Raw genomic sequence first — 26154 nt, 5'->3', positions numbered from 1 at the left:
CAAGCCTCCTTATTATGATTGAACCTTCTTTCTGACAAAATATTATCCCATGTGAACGTAGAGTGGTCTGTTGATGTAACAGAAAGTGTCCAACATGGTAAAGCTGAACGTTTCTCTGCTTAGATACATGTCTAAAGAAGACTTTAGAATCTTAACAGCCGTAAGTTTTGTCATTTTTGAAGTTTAATGTAACACGATGAGCACCTACCGGTAACTAGGGGTTGTCTTTTCTCTATCGTAAACCTGCATGAAAGTTAAATGTATATATTTGATGTAAGTGTTTTTTCCTATAACTCGATACCCTCCTTACTGCCTTCATAAGTTTATGTTCCTTTATTCCTTACCTCTGTCCTTCCATCTTCCCTTCCTTGTGCATTTTTGGGTCCGAAATCTGGATGTATGAGAGATAATTTCAAAGTGCTACATGAACTTAACTTTATGAAAACTCTGACTTTGTTTGCTTAGGTTGAGATGGGGATGAAGAATCATGAAATTGTTCCAATGTCACTTATAATTCAAATTGCCAATCTGAAGCATGGCGGTTGCCACAAAATTATAAAAGAGCTTGTCAGGAAAAAGTTGCTGGCATATGATAACTCAAAGCAAGGTAAAATTCCTCACTACTCTCAAAGGCTGTCAATGTGTAATTGGTTATCAGCCCCAAGCTAAAGGGTTGTACTGGGAAAACCTCTATGAGCTTGCTTCTGGAAATCTGGAACCAATATGTTGAAGGATGGTTTTTAGGAGCAGAGAAAAGCAGCTGAAGGATGCTTTTTATTTATCAATTCGACTTACGGCCTCATTTTGAAAAATTCTTCACATTATTTTGTACAAAATTTTTTACCACAGATTCGGATTACGAGCAATGATTTTAGTCTACTTGGAAGTTTTCGTGATGATATTGCTCATGATATTGATTTTATGACGACAAAAAGATAAAAATTTTATAAGGGATTTGACCGTGATTGGCGACTAGGGGGGTAAAGTTTCCCCCTGAATGATTTTTGCTGTCAAATCTCTTACAAGTTTTCAAACTTCATTTCTCCGTAAAATCTAAAATACAAGCACAAGCAATATGAAAAATTGTATCTGGCCTAAAATTATGATGATAAAACCAAATTTGAGCTTCAAAAAGTCGTATAATTAGGTTAGGAGAAATTTTCAAAACAAGGCCGTAAGTCGAATTGGTGTAATGGTAGAAGTTTTCTTAGCATCATAGTTGGATATTTGTTGCTAACTTTCATTAACCTTTGGAAAAGTGTCTACTATGATAAAGATGTACTGCTGGTAGCAAAATGAATGTACACATACAGAATTTTACAAGAACAGTAAATACCTGTACCAGTTATTTTACCAAAGTACATTTTAACTTATATGTTGCAGAAAGGTATATATTATGTAGTCTTATGCTATTTATCGTTTTGAACTGGACTGCTGTAAATTGCTACTTCCCAATATCACACCTAATGTGACCTAGCTTTTCGGTTGTGTAGTCTTATGTCAGTTTCACACAAAAATTTCCTGTGCAGGATCTGGCTACAGAATCACTTATAGTGGATATGATTACTTGGCTCTGAAAACACTGACAGCAAGAAATGTTATACATTCAGTTGGAAATCAAATTGGAATGGGAAAAGAATCAGGCTAGTTATCTGCTTGTATTTCTGATAAATAACAATATTTTTGTTGCAACAACACAAAGCTGGAGAAATGGATGTTAGTCCATGAGCTTTATTGTGGAATTACAATTTAAGCACAGATTTGATCTTGATTGCAGTCATGACTGTGATGAGGGTATTTTCTTATATAGTTGATATTTCCTCCCATATTTCAAGCCTTATTCTTTAAATATATGCGTGATTCTTTATAAATCTGTTATCTTATTGCTATAAAGATATGTGCAATAAAACTTACTGTTTACTGGTCTGGCATCATAAAGTACTTGATGCAGCATAGACAAAGCTGTACACCCTTTAAGTGTATAGAACAAGATAGTTCTAAGCTGCTACTCTGTGTTTCATTGTTGATGCAATCATCAATCTGGGACACAGGCAATATGAAAAGTGATTTTGCAGATTCACAATAAACATTTTCAGAAAACAGCACTTAACAATGTGGTCAAAAAAGACTATAAAGTGAAATATTTAATTTTGCAGATGTTTACATCGTTGCTGATGAAGAAGGAAAACAATATGCAATGAAATTACACAGGTAACCAGGATTTCATATGAAAGTTTATCATTGGATAAAGAACCTATAAATCTAATAAAATATGTCATATTTAATACAAAACGCTGCATGTGTCATATGTGCTGTTGAAGTCTGCTTCATTTCTTAAAAACCGTTAGCAGGCTTCCACATGCTCCTTTCATCATTGACAGATTTAGCAAGAAGTGTAATGGTTATAAGACCACCATCAAAAATTTCCTCTCTTTTCTATTGACATTTAAAGCCTTTTTCTTTAAAGTGCTAGCTAGATATTTCTTGCCTATAGTGAATTTACCAAGCGAAGTAACAAACTAATTAAGCCTCAGTTTGCAACAACCCAAAACCTACTTTAAACAGTCACTGTATGACTCTGTATGTACCCCGTTATATTGTGTCATGCCATATTTTAACTCCTGATCATTATTGTATCCTTGCATTGAAACCTGCCCCCAGCTAATGTTTCTATTTTATTTTCAACATTCATGCTTTTTTAAGACTAGGGAGGACATCATTCAGAAAACTGAAGATAAAACGAGATTATCATTGCCATCGTAACACAGCATCATGGTTGTACCTGTCAAGATTAGCAGCAGTAAAGGAGTTTGCTTATATGAAGGTTAATGCTTTTGATTATTTCAAGGCTCCATAACCCGTAATGTGACTTTTTTTCTATGAATGAGTGCCACCTTCAAATGAGCACACTTTTTGATTAAGCTCATTAGGGTGCTCATTAGAGAATTTACAGCAAATGATATCTGGTGTGATTAAAAGTTGTTGATTAAGTGATCAGTGAGTGATTTTGTGATAAGAAATTAGCTATTCGGTCATTCTGTCCCTGTATCCTATAATGATTGAGGAAATAGTTTAATTTGATGCCGCTATTTATTGCACCCATCTGCTGCTAAACACATTGGAGGTAATTCACAGCTTCTTTCTTTTTTTAATTTTCATTGAAAATTAAGTGTTTTCCTAAATTTCCAAGTAAAAAGCTCAAAATGTGTTCAAACTTTGTACCCGAAATAAAGATATTATTGAAATATCATGTGCCCTTAATGTGTCCTAGATTTAAATATGAAGAGGGTTCGTTTATTCTTTTTGGATATTTTCGTTATCACTAGGAGGTTAGACAAAGATGCTTTCTTTGTCACACTTTTATAGGAAAAGCCGCCCCTCAATTTTCTGGTTAAAGGAAAGTTCACTACTGGTTGCAAATTTAAGATAAATTGCTGAAATTATCAAGACACTAGTTTTCTTTCTATGGGGTGATAGTCCTCTTTCTGTTTCTCTGATTATCATATGGTGTAATTCGTCGGCGATCGTACAGACTTACACCATATGCTCTTATATCGTGTTTGTGGAAAAGTTCAGGAGCGTTTGATACTCTGTCGAGTTAAGATTGCCATTAATTTTCGAAGCGAAATAGCCCACTTGTAACTTTTTTAAACCGTTGAAAGTATAAGCGATGGTCTGAGATGAACGCCGATGAATTTAGGCACATTAAAACAAGTTTTTAGGCACATTTGCTCAGAACACATGAAAAATGTATCTTACAGCAAATGTTCATATCCCTTTCTTATTCATTCTCAAAGGCATTGTACGATAATGACTTTCCTGTGCCAAAACCAATTGACTTCAACAGACATTGCGTTATAATGGAACTCATGGATGCTCATCCATTGTAAGTAATGTTTTGCTGTTTTGATATGCCGGGTTTTTCTGCTTTTAATTTGGTAGGTTGCCATGCCTTGCCTTCTACTCGTGGGGCTACGAATTTGGGCAAACTATGAATATCCAGGGCAGTACCACTGCTCTCACCTTGAAGGGTTGTTTTTCCCCTAAGGATTTGACAACTGCGTGAAAGCAGCCAGTAAGTGGATGCTCTAAGTGATAGGGTACATTTACCTCGTATATACTTAATGAGAAAACCTTTTCAATATCATTATAGTCGTAGTTTTAATATTTGTTACGTTGGGAGCAGGCCTGGCCATAAGACTTTTAAAAGGGGAGCGGTAAACAGCTCTCCTAGTAGTATTCAGGTGAGCTATAAGAACAGAAACAAAGGAAAAATTGATTTCAAGGAGAGCAAGTTTGCTTTTTAGAACAATTTAGGAGAGCAATCTCTAGCTCCCCTCCAGCGTTTGAGGAGAGCCTGGAGAGGAGCAAGAGCTATGGCTCTCCACAAATGGCAAGGCCTGGTTGGGAGTATTCCTTCGGAGATCGAGTTCCATATTCGGCTACATCTATATAACACGGTATAAAATTAATGTTTGTCTTTAAATGACTCCGTTGTTTTTTTAAAAATGAATTTATCTTATTTGCTTGTAGGTGTCAAATAGGTGAAATGAATTCACCTTCATCTGTATTCAATGATTGTATGGAATTAATCCTGACGCTTGGCAGTTTTGGCTTGATCCATTGCGACTTTAACGAATTCAATCTTATGGTTGATGATAATGAAAATGTGAAGGTCATCGATTTCCCGCAAATGGTCTCGATTTCACATATCAATGCTGAGATGTAAGTCAAACCTTTGATAGATATGTTAAATCTTTACGCTTAATACATTTATATATCCAATGCTGCTTTACAATTGCGAGATCTGGACCTTAACCAAGAAATTGGAAGAAAGTCTCGATATCTTTCAAAGAAAACTGCTACGTAGGATGCTAAACATCAAATTAATGGATAAAATAAGAAATGAAGAAATATATAAAAGATCACATCAGACAACCATCACAACCGAAATAAAGAAACGGCGATTAAACTGGCTTGGGCACATGTTAAGGTTGCCAGAAAGAACACCAGCAAAATTAGCTTTCAAAGAACATTTGAAAAAAGTGAAGGGTAATCGGGGAAGACCAAAACAGATATGGATCAGACAAATGAATAAAGACCTGAAACCAATAAATAAAACAGTGGATGAACTAACTGAGAACGATTATGAGCGAAAGGAATGGAAGAAAACAGTGGCAAGGCTAATGTCTTGAATTAAGACGGAAGAGCCAGTAAAAAGAAGAAGAAGAAGATATGTCTCCCCCAAATCAACTTATTAACGAGACATGGTTAACATGCCGAAAAAACCTTTTTTAAAAAGGTGCTTTTTCTTTTTTTGTCTCATTCATTGAAGTCGTTCATTCATTGCTTCATTTTTGCTTCATTTTTGCTTCCTTCTGACGTCAAAACTGTAGTTAAAAGCTTATCGTTGTAAAAGTTTCTCTTTACTTCATACATTTACAGCCCCTGCTAATACGGCAGACACTTTATAAAGCTGTTTCGTAACGTTTTTGCAGCATAATAGCATTTGTGGCCATGGACTCCATAGCGCGAAAGTAATCATTTTGCAGTTTTTTCTTTGTCGCCGTGGCAGGGCTTTTGTTCTCAGTTTGCGTCAATGATTGTATTGCCCATCCGATTTTATCAAAGATTTGCCACTTGAAGTAATTTTCGATTCATATGAAATAGCATTTTCAGGCCTTTGTGACACCTTTTTTCTTCATTTGCTACTTGCACGATATTTTACGTATTTTATCAATGCAATTATGCAAAAATTTCAATATTTTTCGTCTGTTATTACACCTAATTACCCTGCATCAGGCAGGTAATGTGCCTGCTCTGCTTCGACCTAGCCTTTCAGTTTCTTTAAATATGGAGACGATGACAGAGCAGGAAAAACTCTACAGCTCACACATGCAATTCAAATTTGTGCACCATCGTTGTTTTAAAGAACGTACAAAGATCCACTCGTGTTCCCTGGCTATCAAAGGCTTTTCTGTTTGCGCTGGATCTTTGACTAATTATTTGTGGCTTTGCGTAAAACTGTAAGAGGATTGTGAAGAACAAATTCTCGGAAGGTTAGTCTGCTTCAAGCGTTGCTCTATTTATAAACACTGGGTGTAGCCTGCAGGGCCAAGTTAACATGAAGAATAACAAGGCAATACTAAAAAAGACTTATGATATGGGTCATTCCAATGTCTATGACGACAAGCAAAGGTTGCAGGCGCGTAATGAATTGGAAGACCACAAGCTAGACGATCGACTTAAAAAACTAAAAAAGGAGCATACAAGAAATATCGTCAAAATTGATGAAATAATTTTGGAAGATAAACAGAAGCTAAGTAATGCAGGCTTAAGTGGACGATGGAGGCTGCGTCGAAAGTCTGAAGGGCAGCAAAAGGTGAGCTCATTGCATGCTGGGCTACTAGGGAACAGAAAAGCTCGCTCGCTGGAGAGCTCTCTTCCTACCAATCAATCGACGTCTCCGCATAGATCAAAAGCATTGGGCAGAGAAAAGTCAGGTTGGAAATTCGGAAAACCTTCAGCTATTGAAACCTGTATGACAAAGAGAGAAACCGTATCTGCTAAAGTCCCAAAGAAAGTTGATGGGACTGTTGTTAGACCCCAGCTAGTAAGACGTATGAATTTCAACGTGGATTTGAAAGAGTGTCAAAATCTGGGAGAGGGCAGCCAGGATTTTGTAGATTTACCGATGATTATAATCAGTGACATCTGCGGCAGTGAATATGGCGACGATGATGGTTGCAAAAATTATAGCCCGATTAATGGGTTTCAGGAAGGGACAGGCGGCTGTGAAGGAGTGAGAAGGTCATCAATGCCAAAAGATGTAAATGACTCATTAGCGACGCAGGGAAATGTTCATGAAGTTGATGAGAGTCAAACCTGTGTGTCAGGAAGATCTGAAATGCAAAGCTGTAAGAAAGGAGGTTTACACCGTGATATCAGAGGCTGTGACTGTGTTTCGAAGAACGAAACTCAGAGAAAAGAACTTCGAAAACGGTCCTTTTCTCGGGTACCAGATGCTGCGGTTTGGAATTCCAAAGGTATTTTCCAGCAAGCCAATGTACCAGCAGAAAGGCTAAGATCACGAAACAATAGAATCTCGCATTCTGATCGGTTAGCGTCCAAATCAAAGAAATCAGAGGGCAGCGATCGTGACATATCAGAACCAGAGGTTTGTGAACGATTAAAAAGTATTCAACGAAAAGCAGAGCGAACTGGTGAAACCTGTCCACGCAAAGCTACTAGTCTTACAGAGTCAATGCAGATAGGTAAAAACAAAACAAACGATGCTAATGAGCCCATAGCAATTCTTCCAAGGTTTGGCTCTCTGAAAGGACGCGCTTTGACAAGAGCAGTACCAGTTCTGGATGTGAGGACTAAACCAAAACGAGGCTGCAACTTGAATCAAGATTTTACGATGAGAAAAAATACGTACTGTAAAGGGTTGATCGACACAAGTGAACTACTGGTTCAGAAATCAAGGAAGTGTGATCGTGGAAAAAGCAGCATTAACCCGTCGCCATTTTCAAGCAGCCAAGAAGATGATCGAAAAGTCATCTGTCAACAATCGGAAGGAAAAGACATTGCTGTCACAATAAAACGTGATTGCAGAAGTTTTAACAGAGGGCGTTCTGCAGGCAGAAGGTCAACAATATTGAAGAATTAGCTAAATTAAGAACGATTCTTGAATTTTTAATAGATTTAAAAATTGTAGATATCATGCCATAAACTTTGACATTAATTGATGTATCACGATTTATGGTGATATGTTTGATTATATTTGATTTATACTATGAAAAGCTGTATATTTGCTGATGTTGTTGCCTGCACACATTCAAACCTTTTCCTCTTGTAACTTGAAACGGAATCAATTCTGTGTTTTTCGAATCCCCGATCATGTTTTTTAGTTTAAAAGAATACATAGCACCATCGCTCTTAATGCATCATCTCATATCTTGAAATGGAGTTGGTTGATGATTTTCGAACGATGAGTGAGAATATTAAGGGCCCATTAAGGGTTGAAGGGCCAATTGCCTTCATTTTTATTCAAAGTAAACAGGAATAGGTCTCTGTGATCTGAAAATTTGTTGATGCAGTGATACCATATAGATTGCCGATGCATAGACAAACGTCAAGACTGCTGATTAAGTGCTAATATGAATTCAGCTGTTCTGTGATTTGATTGGCTGAAGCCAAGCTACTTGCATGTTGATTGGCTTAGGCCGAGCTACTTGCACATTGATTGGCTTAGGCCGAGCTACTTGCGCATTGATTGGTTTAGACCGAGCCACTTGCGCATTGATTGGTTTAGAACGAGCTACTTGCGCATTGATTGGTTTAGAACGTGCTACTTGCGCATTGATTGGTTTAGACCGAGCTACTTGCACATTGATTGGCTGAAGCCAAGCTACTTGCACGTTTATTGGCTTAGACCGAGCTACTTGCGCATTGATTGGTTTAGAACGAGCTACTACACATGGATTTTGATGTTTGAACGAATAAGACCACGTTTTGATATCTAGCGCAACACCAAAATTTGGATGTTTTGTTAATTCAATGAAAAACATACTATCAAAGATTATTGTAAATTGCGCATAGCAGAGGTAATATTTTAACTTGTTTATATTAAAAGTTATGAGTACTTGTATTGAAAATTGTAGGTACTTTGATCGAGATGTTCAGTGCATGCGAGATTTCTTCCGTCGTCGTTTTGGATTCGAGAGCGAAATATTTCCAAAATTTGAGGATATCAGGTAATTTTACTTCTGTTGTAGTTTTTGGAGCAGATCGAGAGTTTCAAGATGCTTGGTATTAAAAATATTTCAAATCCGAGTTAACTACAGGGTTGAGACTATTGTGTTGGTGTTGAATACTGAGCCTTGCACCGATAGAAGTCGCTGTTCAATAACTTTGCAACCATTTCATGTCAATTTTCATTCTTAAGCAGGGATAGGAGAGGCTTTTCACTATCTTTGCAACCATTTCATGTCAATGCCCATTCTTTAGCAGGGATAGGAGAGGCTTTTCACTATCTTTGCAACCATTTCATATATATTTCCCTGATTTACTTTTGATAAAAGACGCTGCTCTATATCTTAGCGACAAGGATGAGGTCAGAAGGATATTGAAGTTAAAAAGCATTCTCTCACCTTTTATATTGAACGTCTATTAGCTGTTTTCTTTACTGTGCATGTGCAGTTTTCTTCTTTTTTTCTGTCGGAGATATAAAATCTACTTTATGCAAATTGATTAAGCCGTTAAGAATAGGCATAATATTTAGTATATCTAGAAATATCTAGTACTGTAGAAAGATCAATTTGCTGCTAGACATTTTAGGCCCTTGGAATTTTCTTTGATGGGAATCTTTCGTTCTGATTCACTTCTTAACAATTAGCTATGGTGCACTACATTCGCACACTCAAAGCTCACTTACTGCTTCCTGGTAATCAGATTTTTCGTTTACAGGCGGATGCATAATCTCGACAAAGAAGTAGCTGCTAGTGGTTTTTCTAAAGAAATGGAGGTAGAGTTCGATGAGGTATAGTTACTTAAAATATTCTCAACATCTGTACGCTGCGATGTTTAGTAATTCAGAAACAGAGAAATCACCATACTACTCAGCTTTAAAAAAGTATTTTGCTCAAAAATAAAACTGTTGTTGAAATAAAATCCTTGATTGGAAAATTCCTGTCAAAGCTCCTGGAAGCTTTTCTTCATATTTTCGATGAACCCTTTTAAAACAGTATTTATACGCTATTTCTGAACCAAAAAACGAAGCCTGTTGTGATAACAAAGTTTTCAACCGAAAGCTATTTTGGTGTAGTATGTATCAAGACTAGTAAAAATGTTGATGCTAATTGGATATATTTTTCATTTCTGCTCTGTATAATCAGTTATGAGTTTGGGTGTTTTCTACTAATTTTTGGAAAACCATAGTTTTGATCAAACAGCTAAAAAACGCCTTAGTTTGAAATATGTCAAAGAATGTAAAACAGGTTTTTAGGGCACAACTTGTGTGCTTGGCTTCAACTTTGATAACAAAGGCTACGAAATTATCCTTTTATGCCTAGTAGTTTACACCGTTTATTAGTACAACTGATAATATTAAAAAGGTGAAGACTTTTAATGGTATTTCCCTGAACATGCTATTTTTCCCAAAGCAATTTTTAACTAAATTGTGTCTTAAGGATTTTTGCAGGCATTCGTAAGGATTTTTGCAGGCATTTTCATATGGCTGTTTAAAGTACTCAAATTATCGGAGCGATTAAAAAAAACATTCAAGGTTACAAAGCAGTGCCATCATCTTTTTGAAGGTTGTCAAAGATTTGGAGCCTGGCGATGACGCTGATGTAGATGATGAATGCGAAGATGACAACAAATCCGAAGACCTCAGTGACGGTGACCAAGAAAGCCCTGAAAATAACGAACTTGATAAAAGAGAAGACAGACAAACGGGTAACTATAGTCAATTGTAGCTTTGCTTTTTGGCTGTTTGCGGGTGCGGCAATTTTTTTAATGCCCGTACTGCTATAATTCTCTTTTTCTTAAGAAATATAAGAATTTACTGCAATTATAATCTATTTCCTCATATAATTTCAGTTTTAGTTTTATTGTATGTTCGTGTCAATCTCTATTAAATGTTTTCATGTTGCATCTTTTATGAATGTTCTCGCAAATTTTCCATTGATTTATCAGCTTATATTCACGAGAAAACTCGAGCATTTTCCAGCATTATTTTTAGGTAAATTTTCGCTAAAACTCAACCGATGCCTTGAGCACAGTACGGGGGGGTTGTGTCTCCTTAAAATCTTAAGATTTGAGCCAAAATTTCTTACTGGCTTTTGTAATTTTTAGTTTATATTGCAGGTTCCCCCTAATTTTTCTTCTCTTTTCAAGATCCACTTTTTCTTCTAAATTATAACAGCCTGAGGTTAGCTATCCTTGTTTACTGATTGCAGCGTTAAACTCTCCATAAATTTCTGTAGCTTTTATTTTAGCATCAACATCAAAGGACGAGCACAAAGAATCAGAAAGCCAAGAAGGCTCGGAAATGTCGCCTAGTTCAGGGTCGGAAGAATCAGATTCAGAGGCATTAACGAATAAAAACAGAGAGCAAAAGCCGTTTAGAGACAACCAGGATGAAACCGAGGTTGCAGAGGCAGACACGGGACCTCGGTCAGTGCGACGTCGTGAGGTGCTTAATGAAGGTGAAATAAAAAGGCGAGTTAAGAAGACAATAACGGACAGAAAAAAGCTAGAGAGAAAACGAAGACTTAGAAAGGGAGAGTCAAGTGTTGTAACGAAATCGAGAAACGAAAACAGAATTATAATAAAAGAAGAGCAAGATCAGTAGAGTAGAGAAAATAAAAGCTTTTTGTACCAAGGCCTCTTTGTCCTGCTTAGATTGTCACATGCAAGACCTACTTAGTGAGCCTCTATTTCGCTAATGAATTTCGGAGATATTAGAGTATTTTGTCGTTTTCAGATCGGTTGTTCACAACAAAGTCTTTCTAAGCTATTTCAAACAATCGACTTATGAAAAAGGTTACAGAAAACAAGTTTATTCGATCGCGTATTAGCAAGTAACTCTAGTAAGGCTACTAAGGATGTATTTGATATATATTTTAAAAAATGAGCCTCAACATTGGACAGTATTCCCAACCATTTCGTACTCTATAGTCGCTTGAAATATTAACGTTTATTCTTGCAAATCTTTTCGAACACCAACACAAAAATCCAACAATCTTTTCAACTTGCTTTCCCTGCTTCCATTACAATATTGCTAAAATTGAATTATCAATGTTGCCACTAAAATTCTAATTCGCGTTGGCTTTACAATTGTCTTAACTAAAGAAAACTAAATTGGTATAGGGAGTGGAGAATACTTTTGCAACAAGTCTGATAACTTGAAGTGGTGGCACAAAGCTGGCATCGTAAATTCCGAGACTGTAATATAACAGTGTCTCAATCATTTACATCGTTAAGACCACAGCAACGGTGGTATCATGAAAGCTCAGAGATGACTACTGAGAAACAAACTTTTCTTATAATTTAGTAGTAATTGACGTCAAATTAAAGCTGAAAGTAAGAAATCCTAGCTATGTACACGTTAAAAATTGCATGATGTGTGCGATATACTTGAGTCAAAGTGTGCAGGGATTCGCGTCCTATAAATAACAACTTCTCAAGAAGTAATGGATGGGTTTAGCTTGTTTAGCTTCGTCACGTGAGGGCTTGGTTTAGAGCAATTTTATTGAGCTTCAGTTGTTGCTTTGAATGCAAGTAAAAATAACTAAGGCCACTTTTTAACGCTTGCTGGTTAAGGAGGAAGCTTACTGCAAATGTAACAGAGTCCAATTTGATGTCATTTGACCAGTGCGTGTGACAAGTTTGGCAGCAAAGGACCAGAAAGAGTATGTAAACGAGGCTATGGTCTAGTGAACAGCAGATTTTACTATGCACCTCCTTATGGGGCCAGTATTAAACAACTACTGCGGTCTCCTGGCTAAAAAAATCAATTCATGAAAAATATTTCCAAATTGAAGGGGGCCAACCCTAGAGAACAAAGTCCTATCGTAGTAAATCACGGACATGGGCCAATCATTGCCTCAACCATCGGTCTCGATTATTAATAAACATACGAGTTTAGATAATTTGAATTCTTTAACGCCACAAAGCCGTCTTCAAGACTCCTTTTTCCCAAAAATGTTCTCGTTGTAATGTAAAATGTATGAAAATTATCAAGGAGTCTGCATTGTTCCGCAGAATCTGGGACAACCATTGCAAACAAACCCATACTGTCATGCGACTGTAAGGTAAACAACACGAGAAGCCCGCGATGGCCCGCAGAATAAAGCGTCAACTGGATCAGAAACTCCGCCTAAATCACGATTTACTTAACTACATCTAAAATTATTACTCCCAGCCGGTAATTGTACAAAATGACTAAAGTCTTAATAATCCGACACTAAAGCGTGAATAATTTTTTTTAAAATGGCCTAGAGACTACGATTCAAGCAACTTAAAATAACGAAAAAATACGAAAGCCTAAGAAATATGATGGATGAATGGAGATTCTATCGACACAATCTATATGGCCTACTGGAACATCTGGAGAATTCACCCGAATAACGGGTAGTAAAAACCTAATTCTCTACTCTGGAAAAAATGCGAATTTGTTTCTTGAACAGTGCCCCGGTAATTTCTTACCGCAGGCTCTGCCTGTTTAGCAAAGGACAAATAGTAACATACTGTTTGCCAAATGCAAGCATAATATCTAAGCTATATTTTATTTCAAGCTTTTATTACCTATAACATATTGTTGTGTACTCATCTTCATTTTCCCGTTCAATTCACAGCTTTCCGCTGCTTTCCGTTTTTGAGACTTTCTCACTCCATGTCATTTCTATTTGCTTCATAACTTCAGAGGCATTCGTGCATTAGAATATGGGCAAGGGAGGGAAAACATGCTTTAAAAGAACATTTGAAAAGAAAGAATTAAAAGGAGCTTCCCATGGGTATTGCTCTGAGGTTTGTCTTGCAACTCCAAGACTTAACTGACGGTCTAAACAATTCCCTTGCTGAAAAGGTTTAAGACTGTATTCCCAAAAGTAAACGATTTTTGGCAAGGGCGATTTATATTTCAGACAACGGACGTGGGGTTCTGGTGGACCTATTGGATTGGCGCATTATGTCTTAATTTGACGAACTAAATAAACGAATTCACGCTTTGTCGGTTATCAATAGTACGGGAACTGCATGTCCGATGGTCTTTGCTGTCCCATCTGCTGTTGCTGTTGATAATTTAGCAGTTTTTGCTGCTGTGCATTTGGTGATGGCATACTCTGAGGAGTTTGCTGATGACCGTACGGAACTTGGCCTCGAGCTGACTGTTCGAAACCTCGACTGCCTGACGATTGAAGCATTTGTCTTGCTAAATTTATTTCGCTGACTGGTAAATTATAAGGAGAAGACTGGCCTCGACTGCTTCCAACTGCACTTGAATCCATGTAGTCGTAAGCATTGTCCGACCCTGGAAGATTGAACTGGCCGGCTCCTGGCCAATTTGGTTGGCTCGCGCCATACATTGCCTGGTCATACTGTGACGTCGGGGGCTTACCTATTGACGTTTGTGTTTGCTCTTGCTGACGTCGGGCCAATGCTCGAAGCATCTCCCCAGCCTGCGAGTTTGAGAAATCTGAAAAAGTGGGCAAAAAGCTGTTAATCGTCAGTTTCTAAATAAGCCCTAAATAAATTATTCCATCAATTATCTATCATCGGTATCTATTCAGTCACAGAGTTACAAAATAAAGTTTTAATCCTAATTACAAATGAGGGTCATATATATAAAACAAATGCATGCTTTGCATACTGTAAAAAATAGTGTGCTATGGAGTTGTGACCGGCTGGAGCAGTGATAGAGATCTTCGAGAATACCGGGTAAATGCATTCAAATTGTAGGAAACCAAACAAAAACAATAGGATATGCTCCACTGCCCAGTGCAAAGTAATTAATGAATCCTTTCGATTAGTTGGAAGGCAGTTGCTTACCAACAAAAGGACTTTGCTGCATAAACTTCTCATCTGTTGGCATTCTCTCAAGAGCTCCTCCGTACTCCAATTTTCCGGACTTCGTTTTTCTATTCTTTCCGGCTCCACTCTTCCTTTTGCTACTTTTTCCACGATCGGAATCATCCTTCAAAGACGACAAAGTTCATTAATAACCCATTAAAATTTCCAAAGAGCGGTAAGAAAACTGTCGACATATTTTATCAAGGTGTGTATGTGTTATATAACTAAAAATGCTCGTTAACTGCGAGCAATGAAAAATGAAAGTATTGTTTGCCAGAGTAAGCCACGTATCAAGGAGTTTATATGATAAAGACAACGCTAAAGATGATGAATATAACAATGAGATAATTATGATTATGATGATGATTATTGATGACGAGAATGATCATGATAGAAAGATGTTGATGTCGAAGACGATTTATAATTGTTGATGATTGATGCTGATCATGATGATTATAATGATTGGATGATTAAAATTATTAATGATGATGACTGATATTGGCGATAACCGTGATGATAAAATGATAATCTTTTTAACGACTATGTAAATGCAATGTAATTACCTCTGATACTATCGTTGCAGAATTTCCTTGACTGAATCCTCCTAGGAAAAATAACACAAAACGACTCAGCACATGTAGAAAGTTACCATAGAAAAGGACACAGAAATGTAGTCTCCATGTTACCAAAATGACAAAGTAGAAAAAACAGTGAATGTCTCTGATACAAAAAATGGATATAAAAGCTGTAGTGGCCAGTAACATACCTTGGGTACCAGAGCCGCAGAGGAAAGGAAAGGAGGTAAGAACGGGGAAGGAGGTAAGAACGGGGTAAGGAAATTGCAAAGATGAGGAATGGGAACGAAAGTACCATCAACACAACATAAACAGAAAAAGTACGATTAATAATTAAAATCCAAATTTGATGGTTTATGTGCTATTGCCCTAGTTCATTAATATTTTTTTCACCAAAAATCTTGATTATTTAGAGCTGGCTCGAGAAGAGGGGTTTCGATGGGATCACTTGTAGGGTAAACAAACGTGGTATTTTAATGATCCCTTCCCTTTTTTAATTGCAAAGATGTTGCAATAATTTAGTAAGACGATAATTTGGATTTGCTATTTACAGCTAAAGTTTGCTGTCTTTCGGAGAAGATGGTAGGTTATTGTTTATACACCAACTACAACGCAAAATAACTTCAAAGTACACTTCCCTGTCCCTAAAGGAACGAAATTGAAAAAATCTTTGCAAAAGAACCTAATAATTTATCAGGAAAAAATAAATCGGGGAAAATGACCAAAGTTTTCCATAAGTGGCTGAATTTTTCTTCAATTTACTTTTTAGCAGGTTATTCTAAATCTCAATTTCTCTCTGTACACTGCCCCCCCCCCCCCATAAGGTATATTAGTTCAAGAAATGTATCGTGGCGCAGCAGCCACACCACACTGTCTCTGGACTGTGTTTTCTATGCACAAAATTAGATTGTAAAACTCTCAACACAAATAACTTCATACAAGGTTTGCTTTTTGGAGAACGTCTTCACAAGTTCCTCTAAGATCTTGGTAAATTTGTTCGAAAAAGTACGTCTAAATTGTATATGGAAGATTGGCTTTATACTGCGTAAGACAAATCAACAGCAGGGATTTCAGGGAAACAGAGGTCAGAATTTCAACTTACTCGAATCCACAGCTTGGTGTGGATACGGGAATGAACCAGGCATTTCTTGGAATTTCGAAGATACGTCATTATATTGAGGTGAGCTGGGTACGGAGCTGTCAACTGACGAATCCGGCTCACTTTTAGTGCTTACTGGAACTTTGTCCAACCGATTCCTGTAGAAAAAGGAAACGATACTTTAATCAGTAGAAAAAGAAGTGAAAATTCCTTTTAACGATGAGCTAGAATAAAGTGAATTATCGAATGTGAAGAAACAAAGCGAGACTAGAGGTAAAATAATTGCATGCGGTAATAACAATCATGGATAGGCTTTCAATTTTACAAAAGGGTAAAAAACGACGTGAGAAATTATATTTGAACATCACGCTTCCCTTCCTGTCTGCTTTCCAGCTATTCTTAAAAGACTACTCGATTTTCTTGGTTATAAACAGTTAGCTGTTCAGTTCGTTGGGTGTTTAGAAAATAAAGAAATAATTGAAAAAGTTACTGGCTTACCGGACCGGGCTGTTGGTGCAAATGATGTATTCGGGCTCGTCTGTATAAGGATTTTGAAAACTGTAACAACTTGCTCTCAAGACAATATATTCGCCATTCTTGTGACGAAATTTGAATTTTGCTGTTAACGGCTGTCCTTTTTGTGAGAGAACTGTAAAAAAAATTACTGGGGTCATTTATAATCAGACTCCCGACATAACACTGTATTTACCGCCTTTAAACGAACGTTAGGCCTTTAAACGAACTGTGTAACTAGAACCAATGTTTTAGGCCAATCAGGGTGTCTGCTTATATCTGTACAAACCAGTTAAAATGCAGATACGACAAAGAAAAACAACACCAATACTCGCCCAACGGACTTTTTATTACACTCATTCTTCAATACAAAGCTGTATAGAAAACTACCACCAAACAAGTAGTCCTGAATGTGAAGGTCGCTATGTCTGACGAAAGCAAACAGGCTGATTGGTTTAAGATATACTTCACATTGTTGTCTCTGGGACAGGGTCAGTCTCAAATGAATCTAGTCCCATAGTCTATTCGATAAATAGACATTCAGCTCAAGATAAATCTAATTTGAGGTTGTAATGTTTCTTTTAAGCGCCAAACCTTAATTTTTTTACATCATATCCCAAGTTTTCAAATTCAATTTAATACGAAATTTAATGAAAAATAACTTCACTGCTTAAACACATTTAAACGGTCGCTCTTTAAATCTTTAGTAACTCTAGATTAATTGTGACTTGATTCTGCAGACTTACTGGCTATGAAAGAATATTGATATGCCTGCATAACGATCAATCGGAGAGCTGAATAGCATAAACATGAGTTAAAATGTTCGTAGATTGGAAAAAAGTAGACCTATCAACCTATCAAACAAAGATAAAATTAATTTTAGCAACCCACTTTATTATCTCAATTAGACTTTGGACTACGATTTGGAATTGAAGAAAAAAGAATAAGATCACCTTTTTTCCATTAATTGTAACATTAATTGTAGGTTTTTATCTTATACTGCATCACTGCATTGTATACTTGATGAAAGGCCACTTGAAAATCAGCACTTGCTAAAGGGTCACTCCCTTAAATATGTTGAGTTAAATCAAGTCAACATAACTTCATTTGGTTTGCAAAGCTATAAACAACCTTAAATTTTCTTACCTTGCTTGAAATTTGCAAACATTTCTTCTTGATTTTCAGGATGATAAAATTCATAGCAATTCTTTCCAAGTAATTCTATTGGTTTGTAACCAAGGATCTCTGTTACACTAAAGAAAAGAATAAAGAAAAATAAGGAATTTCAAAATGTCAGCTTCAATCAACATATGGATGAGTTACGAACACAAATTTAGCTTATTAATTTACCACAAATTATTGGTTCACAGTGAGGTATCCATTACCACCTCTTGTACATTATATTAACTATGATTATATGCACGTACACTCCCCTCACGAAATTATCCGGACAGTTTCGAATTTGGTTGCGAATCTGTTGATAGAGAAATTTATTTACAAATTTCAAAGGAGAGTCCAAAATAGATATGAAATAGAAAGTCAGTCAAATACAGTACACTCCCCTCACAAAGGTACTGCACCACCTTGTTCAAAATTACTGGCACTTTTTGTCAACTTTTCAACCATACCAAACATTTGAATGCGTGAATTGGGTGAATTAGGCACATTTTGTAGCAAATTTTGGTTAATCCTTTGCTTCGCAAAAATAAACATAATTTTAATAAATTGTAAAGAAATTTTAGACAAGTAACTTTTGCTTTATTTCATATTTTGTCGGATGGCCTCCAAGCATCTAGGCAGCCGCCATTTGCACCGGAACTGAATTAATATTGCAATGAAATATCTTCGAAAACAGGAGGAAATCTCAACAAAATTTTAAAAAAGTTTATTATTTTGTCTAAGAAGATTCCATTTCTTGTACTTGTTTAATGAAAACCAGTTGTTTTCAATTACATCAACTTTAACATTAACTTTGACGGGCTTATTGAAAGACCAAGCTCTTGCAAAACGAACAAAACCTTTCATTGAGCAGCACCTACGATGATTCCTCAGTTAAATGTTGGATTCGTATGGTCATTCATTGAATATGCGAAGAGATGTTGAGTATTGCTCAGTTGTTTTTGAGAGATGCTTGATGGAATTCTAAGAATATTTAACGAATCATTTCGTTTCTCTGAAAAAAATGTTGCTTTGTGTGGCCACTTGAAAGGTTGGCATGAAACTCAGTCTACTTAATAAAAAGTTCGATTAGTTTGGCAAGGGCTTTAGTCAACAAATTTACTGATCTACAAAAAACTTTCCAACCTCTCCATACTCTTACTTCAAATTTTTTTGCGGTCTGAAATCGCTTAAGAAATTTCCGCAAAAACCATTTTATGTTCAAATGCTTCCTTATACACGTGTAAAGACAGCACTTTTCGAGTTCATACATTGTGGCTTGTTCATCGCATTGAATTTCTAGATCTATTTAGAAAAACAATGTCTAGACAAATCGAAAACTAGCACTATTTTATGAAATGGCTTACGCTTGGTCAACAAAACTAAATCGGCCATCTGTAGTTTGCCTCGTTATAAATTCAGTTGCCAGGGTTACTTCATTATCTTTTGCTGTTGCCATGGTAGTTGACTGCATTCTTCCTATGCAAACGAGACAGCATTCACCATCCTCTTGATCGATGTCTTGTGTGAGAACAGGACTGAAGTTCTGTAGGGGAAAGCAACTCTTTTCAATTAGCGAAGAACAAACAATCACAAATAGAGAAATACGAATCAAAGACCACTCAGAACTCTCGTGGTGTTCCTTTGGACGTGACAATATTTCATAACAATAGCTTAAAGATTAGCTGCAAAAATGCACTGTATAAGGCAAACAAATAATTTAAAAACTCAAGAAGGAACGATAAAAATTGCTGCTAGGTCTTCCCATTTCTCATTACGTTGCATCGCCCCATTTTCTGAATTCGGTTGTTATCAAACGCAGTACATCGATTGCAATCAATCAAAAACCTTGTAAATAGTAAAAATTTTCTGTTATGAAATGGAGAACACATTACATACCATACCGTTATAGGGAACACATTACACTGTTATGGGGGGAGGGGGACATACAAACCTACAAAAAATGCTAGCCAAAGAACTAAATTTCTTAATTCTTACCGGAACATATCCCGTGCAGTGAATAAAAGCATAGTCCTCTCCGTCGTAGGTCTTGCGTTTTTCTTTACACCTATTTTTTATTTCATTCATTCGCGAATCGACACTCTCAATGTCGTCTTCAATTATTCCGCATTTCATACGAATTATGAAATTTCGTCTTGAACCAACACCAAGTCGTCCTGTCAGTAAACAATGTGATTAATACAGTAGATCAAGCAAGAAATAAAAGACAAGTTTTAAAAGAACCTAAACATATGCAAGTTGAATAATCAGCGAACTTAAAATAAAACCTAGAAACTACAGTTTTGAATGGATTTTTCCTAACTATCAAGAAAAAAGAGGTAGCTGAGAGCCCTGAATTATTTTAAAACCAAGTATTTTCATTACTCTCTTTCAGTTTCTAAACACGAGTGAAGCATGTCGTTATAAAAATGTCAGATTATTTTATGGGGCCAAGTTTCTTAAAGAGGGCGCTATTGGTTTACCAGGACTCATTTGGGGATTAACTGTTGTCACATTTCGATAATCACTTAATGTTTGAAACTGGAGTGACCTGTTTGAAACAGTAAGTTTTCTAGAAATCGCGTCAAGTGTTTGTATTAATTTCTACCTAGCTTACGAAGGTAGCTTATCGATCGGTGTCCTGATCCTTCCGCTTGATATGAACGCACTATGGATTTCTAAACATAGAATTTCAGACATCTGAAAACTCTCTACACTCTAAGCGATAGTTTGGTCATGACTGCAACCCTAACCACCAAGCTATTATCACACTCAAGTAGGCAACCAAGACATCTTAAGCACACTCAAAAAATCATGAAAGCAAGAAGTGCTCTTTTAACAATAAGAGTTGTTTACCTGGCCCACCATCTTTTCTTACACTGCCAGCTTAAAAGAAAAAACATACGTAATCACCATTTTATTCCACGATGCGATGTGAAAAAAAAACCAAATCCAACAATTAGCTTATTTTCTTAGATTTCCTAACATAGATTACAAAAAATCAATAAAAAAGTTATAATTTTAGCTTTGAATTCTATCACGATGTATATAGATTGTCATTCAGACTTAAGAGTGACACAGGCTTTTATTCTTCAATTGAAAGTGTGTTTCATTTTTTAAATACATGGAGCTACACATATCTCCACCTATAGGTACACAACAAAATAAACTGTAAGATACAGAGCAAAAGACAGTGGCAAAACTTGACAAGACTTGAAGATACTTGTACCTGGAGAGTACAAAATTGTATATTCGCAAACGCTCAGATTTAAATTCTTTGATTTGGAACTCAAATCTACCAAAACACTGTGCAAAAACAGCTTACCAAAGTACATAACTTCTGGAATAATAATCATATTACTAAATTCCTGATCCTGTAAGATTTCTGAAAAGATGTTGAAGCAAACCCGTAGTTCTCCATCCAAGGGACACATAGAATCCAGCAAGTTCATGAAAATGGGCTCAAAACTTACTTTTAGGATCCAAGACTCTTGTCTCATGGCTCAATTCTGTTCCAAGTTGGTCTTTAAGTTTGTCTCTGTCTTCCGGGTGGATAAGATCATAAATTGACTGATTAATCCACTCCTCCTGTTGCATGATTAAAAAATATCAAGCATGATGCCTTGTAAAGGTTGTGTAGATAAAAGTAGAAATATTAATAACAGTAAAATAATAACAGCATTTAAACAGCATATATATATCCTGGGATTGCTTTGAAATTCATCTGTTAATTTTATCAAGCTTTTTGGCTCAGAGGAACTATACTTGCAAACTAAAGAATTTTATAGCAGGGGAGGGCCCTTGTGGAAAAAATACACACATCAGTTTTAAATAAAGAATTTTATTATAGTTAAAAACTGGGTCTCTTTATAACAGATTCAATGAGACAACAGATCAGCAGTTTTAGAGTTTTAAAATAAAAAATAGAGTTTGTTACCTGTGACTTGTTTAGCACTGGCGTTATCGAATCTGACACATAAACAACTCTTCCAGTTGTGCATGATAAGACAAATAAAAAACCATCTGCTGCCTACAAGTGGGTTGAGAAATTAAATAAATACCATTTTACTGTCATTCCTATTTGAAATCTGATAACTGAAATAAAATGTCTGCAACTCTACTCTCATGAAAAAGAAAGGATATTAAACAAATAGAATACAATAAATTCTCAAATAGGATTTTACAAAAAACATAGAAGTTAAATTATAAAGCAAAAGCATTCAAAAGTGAAAAAGAAATGAATTCAGTACAAAAGAAATTTCAATTTAATAAGTTCTGGTCGAATTGCACCAAATTAACAAATTGGAGCTTTGAAAAGATTGATTATGGAAAATATTTCAAGAAATTTACAATCATCAAAAAGGGTAGATTTTACCTCTAAAACCAGGTGCTTTAATTCCTGATCAGAGAGAAAGGAAGGTTTGGAATTTCCATCTGTTGGAGGTGGAGATCCACCTACAATTAGAAGGGACATTTGCTGTGATGGTAAGTGAAAATTAAGTGGATTTTGATAATTTAATTTCCTTCGAAGTTCCAATTCTGGCTTCTTGGCTTCTTTTCTTAATTGCCCTATGTTTATTATTCCACATTCTGTTTATTCATTCATTTATGTTTTAACAATAATGGCTAGAAAAAATTTGCAGATAATCTTGAGTTAGCAAATTTTGAAGTTTATGCAAATATCAGAAAATTACAACAGAGCAAATGCTGTATAATTTTAACCTAAAAGTGTACATTGATTGAAAAGAAATTTTATTATGAAACAATTCCATATTCTAATATTTTCAATTGTTTTTCATAATTAAACATCTTTCAACAAAAATATGTTAGCACTAAATATTTCAAGATTTATAGGTTCAGTACTGTCTGAAGAATAAAAGCACTGGGGGTACCATTGGAACAAAAGGGATTGTTCATTGGAAATAATATAATTGTTTATGAACTTTCCAGTTGGTGGTTGCAAGGCCCCAAACAATCAAGAAGCTACTACCCAAGCAGTTGAGGCCAATTATGGTATGGTCATGATGCCAAAGTTTTGTTAATTACACAAAATTTCAAAGTAGCAGATTACCCCTCAATGACTTTATATATGTCACTGCCATCTTTAAAATTGTCAATTTGTCTGGCTTCTTTGGTAATCCATTGCAAGTAGGAACCATGTCAGATAGTTCATTTATATATGCATTCATTTTATTTCTTCGTCTTCTTTCAATCTCACTATGATTCTCCCTACAAATGCAAAAAAGTTTTTTACCCCTTCAAAGACCCCTTTTTCTCTTTAAATGTCTGGCATTCTAAGTATGATTTAATTTGGCAAAAGCTGTACACAAATTGACAATTGTTTATTGTTTTATTTTCAATGCTACAACACTTTCAAAGAATTAAAAAATCCTGAAGTCAACTGGACATCAACAACAGCTCAAAGCCACCAGTAGTAAGAATTAATTTAAAAAAATTCTTATACAATATTGGCAAAAAAGGCTTGGAATTTATTTTCAAAAAATAACTGTGAAAATACTTTATATGCTTTGGCTTGTAATAGGAATACCATACATGCCAACATTCTTATATAAGATTGAGGGAGCTTTATTAAAATATAATTGATAATACCATACATCTTGGACATGGTTGAGGTCCAGGGGCGTCGTGGCAGATGAATTCTACAGGGGGCCAGAATGAAAAATTTTCCGAAAAATTTCTTTGATTCATTTTAATCAGATAGAAGCATTTCATGCTATAGTGTAAGGGAGGGGAGGAGAGAGAAAACACATAACCTTTGACTTAGATTGAAAGATTTTTAAAATGCAATTTTACCTTGTCTCTGTTTCTTCATACCTATTGTGAAAGTCTCTGACATCTCACTACCTTATAGGTTGGTAGATTAGGACCAAGGTAAAATAAGGTTACTACCTGAGGCAGCACCATGGTTGCCGTCAAAGAGCAAATATTTTAAATAATCTTAATGCTTCAAGTTTGTTGGAAATTGCATCCTTTGGAGCAAATTTTAATAATAAAATCTTATTCTGAAAATGAATATCCACTGGCAGAAAGCGGTGGTATTAATTGACATCTTCCTTGTTTCACCTTATGCAACATTATGTCTTCCCTGCTACCGTAGGCCTAAGACTTGCAGAGTCTCAGAAACTTGTTTTGGCAAAAATTCTGAGTTATTACATTTTAAGGTGGAGATAGTGGGTGCTTAGTTAAGGTTGAGCACTTTCTGTCAATCAAAAGATGTTTAAACAAAGAAATGTGGTTTCCGGCTGTGGACCATTCGGATTTCACCAGCAAAATCAATATACCCTTGAGATTGATTACAATAACTTCAGTGAATTCCAAATTTCAGTGAAAAATATCTCTCTTACAAGAAATTAAAAACTCTAAAAGCTCCAGGAGTTTTTCTCTGATATGAGTGTAGCGTGCACAAGGTCATTATTCAGCGAAAATATTGGGAGACTTCTGCAATTTGTGGGAGTGTTGGCATGTATGGAATACATAACCGTAATGATAATACCTTGCAAACCTCTCTTTAGTTTGCTCCTTTGTTTCATACCTGTCAAAAAAGAGATACCAAGTTAAGCATTTTAAAGCATCATGGCATGTTGGGAAGGGGAGCAAACTTCAGATTGCTTCACACTGAGTAGGCTTTATCATTGTGTATAATATTTCACAATGTATATAAGTTTTGAGCTGTTTTACTGTGACACTTATTTGAAGACAACTGCTAAACAGGTAATTAAATTGTAAAAACTTATCATGTAACAGAACAAACGCACATTCCAAAATATACAAATTTTTACTTTTCGAGTCACTCTTGACATCCAAAATTCTTTACATTTTTTGTCCATAGGATAGAATGAGCCCTGTAAGTTTCTCAACATGCCCTTGTTCAGTGCCTTTGCAATGTGACATTTTAATATGTGAGGCTAGAATCAAGGATACTAAAGAACACTAACAAAAAAACAATCATAACAGAACATGATGCAGGCTGTTTGTTTAAGCAGATGACAAGCACAGATCTAAATCCTTTACAATGATTCAAACTCCATCATGATATTTTCACTGACTGCTCAAAAAGTGAAACTCAGAACAAAATTATTTGTTGATCATAAGCAAAACAGCCTGGGCAGTAATTCAAAAATTAACAGCAATTAAAGACTTTATCTAAAATGAATCAATCGGAAATTGGCATGTATATATGCATCAGTGGTAAAGGTGGCCTACATTATATTTTGTAACTAAAACATGTTTAACAGGTATTGCCCTTGATAACGTATCAAAGGTAGATCCTGTTAAGTCTGTGTAACTACGCACTTTTCTTATAGAAGCACTTTGCTCTAGTTTCAGTCTGGCATTCAAGGACTGAGATATGGGGGAGGGGGTGGGGGGGCCTTGGCACCCAAAAAAGGTAAGTAGTATTTGTAAATTACTTGTATTTCATGAAATGTGGCTGTTTTTACACTTTTTCATCAGGGCTGACCCCTCCCTCCCCCAACAAAAAAGTTGTATCCCGGTTTTGCTGACATTTCTTATTTCTCCCCAATCAATTCAACCACATATCTTTCTTATATTGTTTCTTATTTTAAACTGATATTAATGGTGTTGAGCACATTCCATTAAAATAAGTCTGTTTAATTGATATTTCAATGCTACTTTGCTTATCACTTTCTGTAATTCTGTTGCTATTCTTTAATTTTTCAATTTTTGCTTGTATTTTCTTTCTTGAATTGATTGAACCTCAGCCTATCTTGTTTCCTGTTTTGTTCTTATTTTTGGGAAAATCTCAGACTGGTGTTATCAAAATGTTGTTGGCATCAAAATTCAGACTATTTTTGCAAAGAGGAAAATAGGCCTGCCAGAACCATTCATTTGAATTTTTTCTTGCAACTTTAAGAAAATACATTCTAAAATATCATGGATCTATCTTAATTGAGTTGTTAATTGTTAATTTGCAATTCAAAGAGATATATCATATCATTTGCAATAACTCAAAACAACAGCACTAGGAAATTATTGGGCTCTCAACTCATCATAACAGATTTTGCAAAAAAATTGAAGAAAAAGTTTCCCTTTCCCGCAGCATATTTAGATTTAATTCAGCTTATCACAAAATAGGTTCTCTGATGCTATACATTATAAAAATCATTTTAATTTCTGATCAAGTTCAAGGATCCTAGTCTCATATAATGACAAACCCAAACTCTTGCAAATTTAAAATACCAAAAAACAACT

At 35.8% G+C, this 26154-nt stretch overlaps 2 protein-coding genes across 7 annotated transcripts in view; one reads left to right on the top strand and one right to left on the bottom strand.

Annotated features, from left to right (window-relative positions):
• The first annotated feature begins 4 nt into the window (after positions 1-4).
• LOC135687109 (uncharacterized) lies at positions 5-14204 on the top strand. Its single transcript, XM_065203575.2, has 11 exons — positions 5-160; positions 466-607; positions 1530-1643; positions 2157-2211; positions 2704-2824; positions 3798-3886; positions 4534-4725; positions 8667-8759; positions 9472-9544; positions 10320-10461; positions 11004-14204. The coding sequence occupies exons 1-11, from the start codon at positions 95-97 to the stop codon at positions 11357-11359; spliced, it is 1443 nt and encodes a 480-aa protein (XP_065059647.2). The 5' UTR covers positions 5-94; the 3' UTR covers positions 11360-14204.
• The window catches only part of LOC135687108 (protein cycle), a 28928-nt gene continuing 15958 nt past the window's right edge, over positions 13185-26154 (bottom strand). For 4 of the 6 annotated variants that reach the window (XM_065203572.2, XM_065203568.2, XM_065203569.2 and 1 more), the window contains exons 4-18: positions 24437-24475; positions 23538-23582; positions 22994-23151; positions 22298-22377; positions 21860-21952; positions 21396-21510; positions 20779-20808; positions 19921-20099; positions 19290-19468; positions 17911-18017; positions 16750-16900; positions 16255-16409; positions 15141-15181; positions 14557-14701; positions 13185-14203 (exon numbers count right to left, since the gene is read on the bottom strand). In XM_065203572.2, the coding sequence (XP_065059644.1) occupies positions 13746-14203; positions 14557-14701; positions 15141-15181; positions 16255-16409; positions 16750-16900; positions 17911-18017; positions 19290-19468; positions 19921-20099; positions 20779-20808; positions 21396-21510; positions 21860-21952; positions 22298-22377; positions 22994-23151; positions 23538-23582; positions 24437-24475 (1975 nt within the window). In that variant the 3' untranslated portion in view covers positions 13185-13745. The remainder of the gene's footprint in view (positions 14204-14556; positions 14702-15140; positions 15182-16254; positions 16410-16749; positions 16901-17910; positions 18018-19289; positions 19469-19920; positions 20100-20778; positions 20809-21395; positions 21511-21859; positions 21953-22297; positions 22378-22993; positions 23152-23537; positions 23583-24436; positions 24476-26154) is intronic. The other 2 variants (XM_065203571.2, XM_065203570.2) reach the window with 2 other exon arrangements.

The sequence above is a fragment of the Rhopilema esculentum genome, chromosome 20 (assembly GCF_057945365.1).
Source record: "Rhopilema esculentum isolate cy_ngs chromosome 20, ASM5794536v1, whole genome shotgun sequence".
Lineage (NCBI taxonomy): Eukaryota > Metazoa > Cnidaria > Scyphozoa > Rhizostomeae > Rhizostomatidae > Rhopilema > Rhopilema esculentum.
Note: the sequence above shows the minus strand (reverse complement) of the source record. Positions and strands in the feature narration are given on the sequence as shown.

Bases quoted from the DNA above. Each gene is read 5' to 3' on its own strand.
- LOC135687109 (XM_065203575.2), top strand. From the start codon at position 95: ATGGTAAAGCTGAACGTTTCTCTGCTTAGATACATGTCTAAAGAAGAC. The intron at 1,644-2,156 runs GCTAGTTATCTG...TTAATTTTGCAG, and splicing joins TGGAATGGGAAAAGAATCAG to ATGTTTACATCGTTGCTGAT. The intron at 3,887-4,533 runs GTAAGTAATGTT...ATTTGCTTGTAG, and splicing joins CTCATGGATGCTCATCCATT to GTGTCAAATAGGTGAAATGA.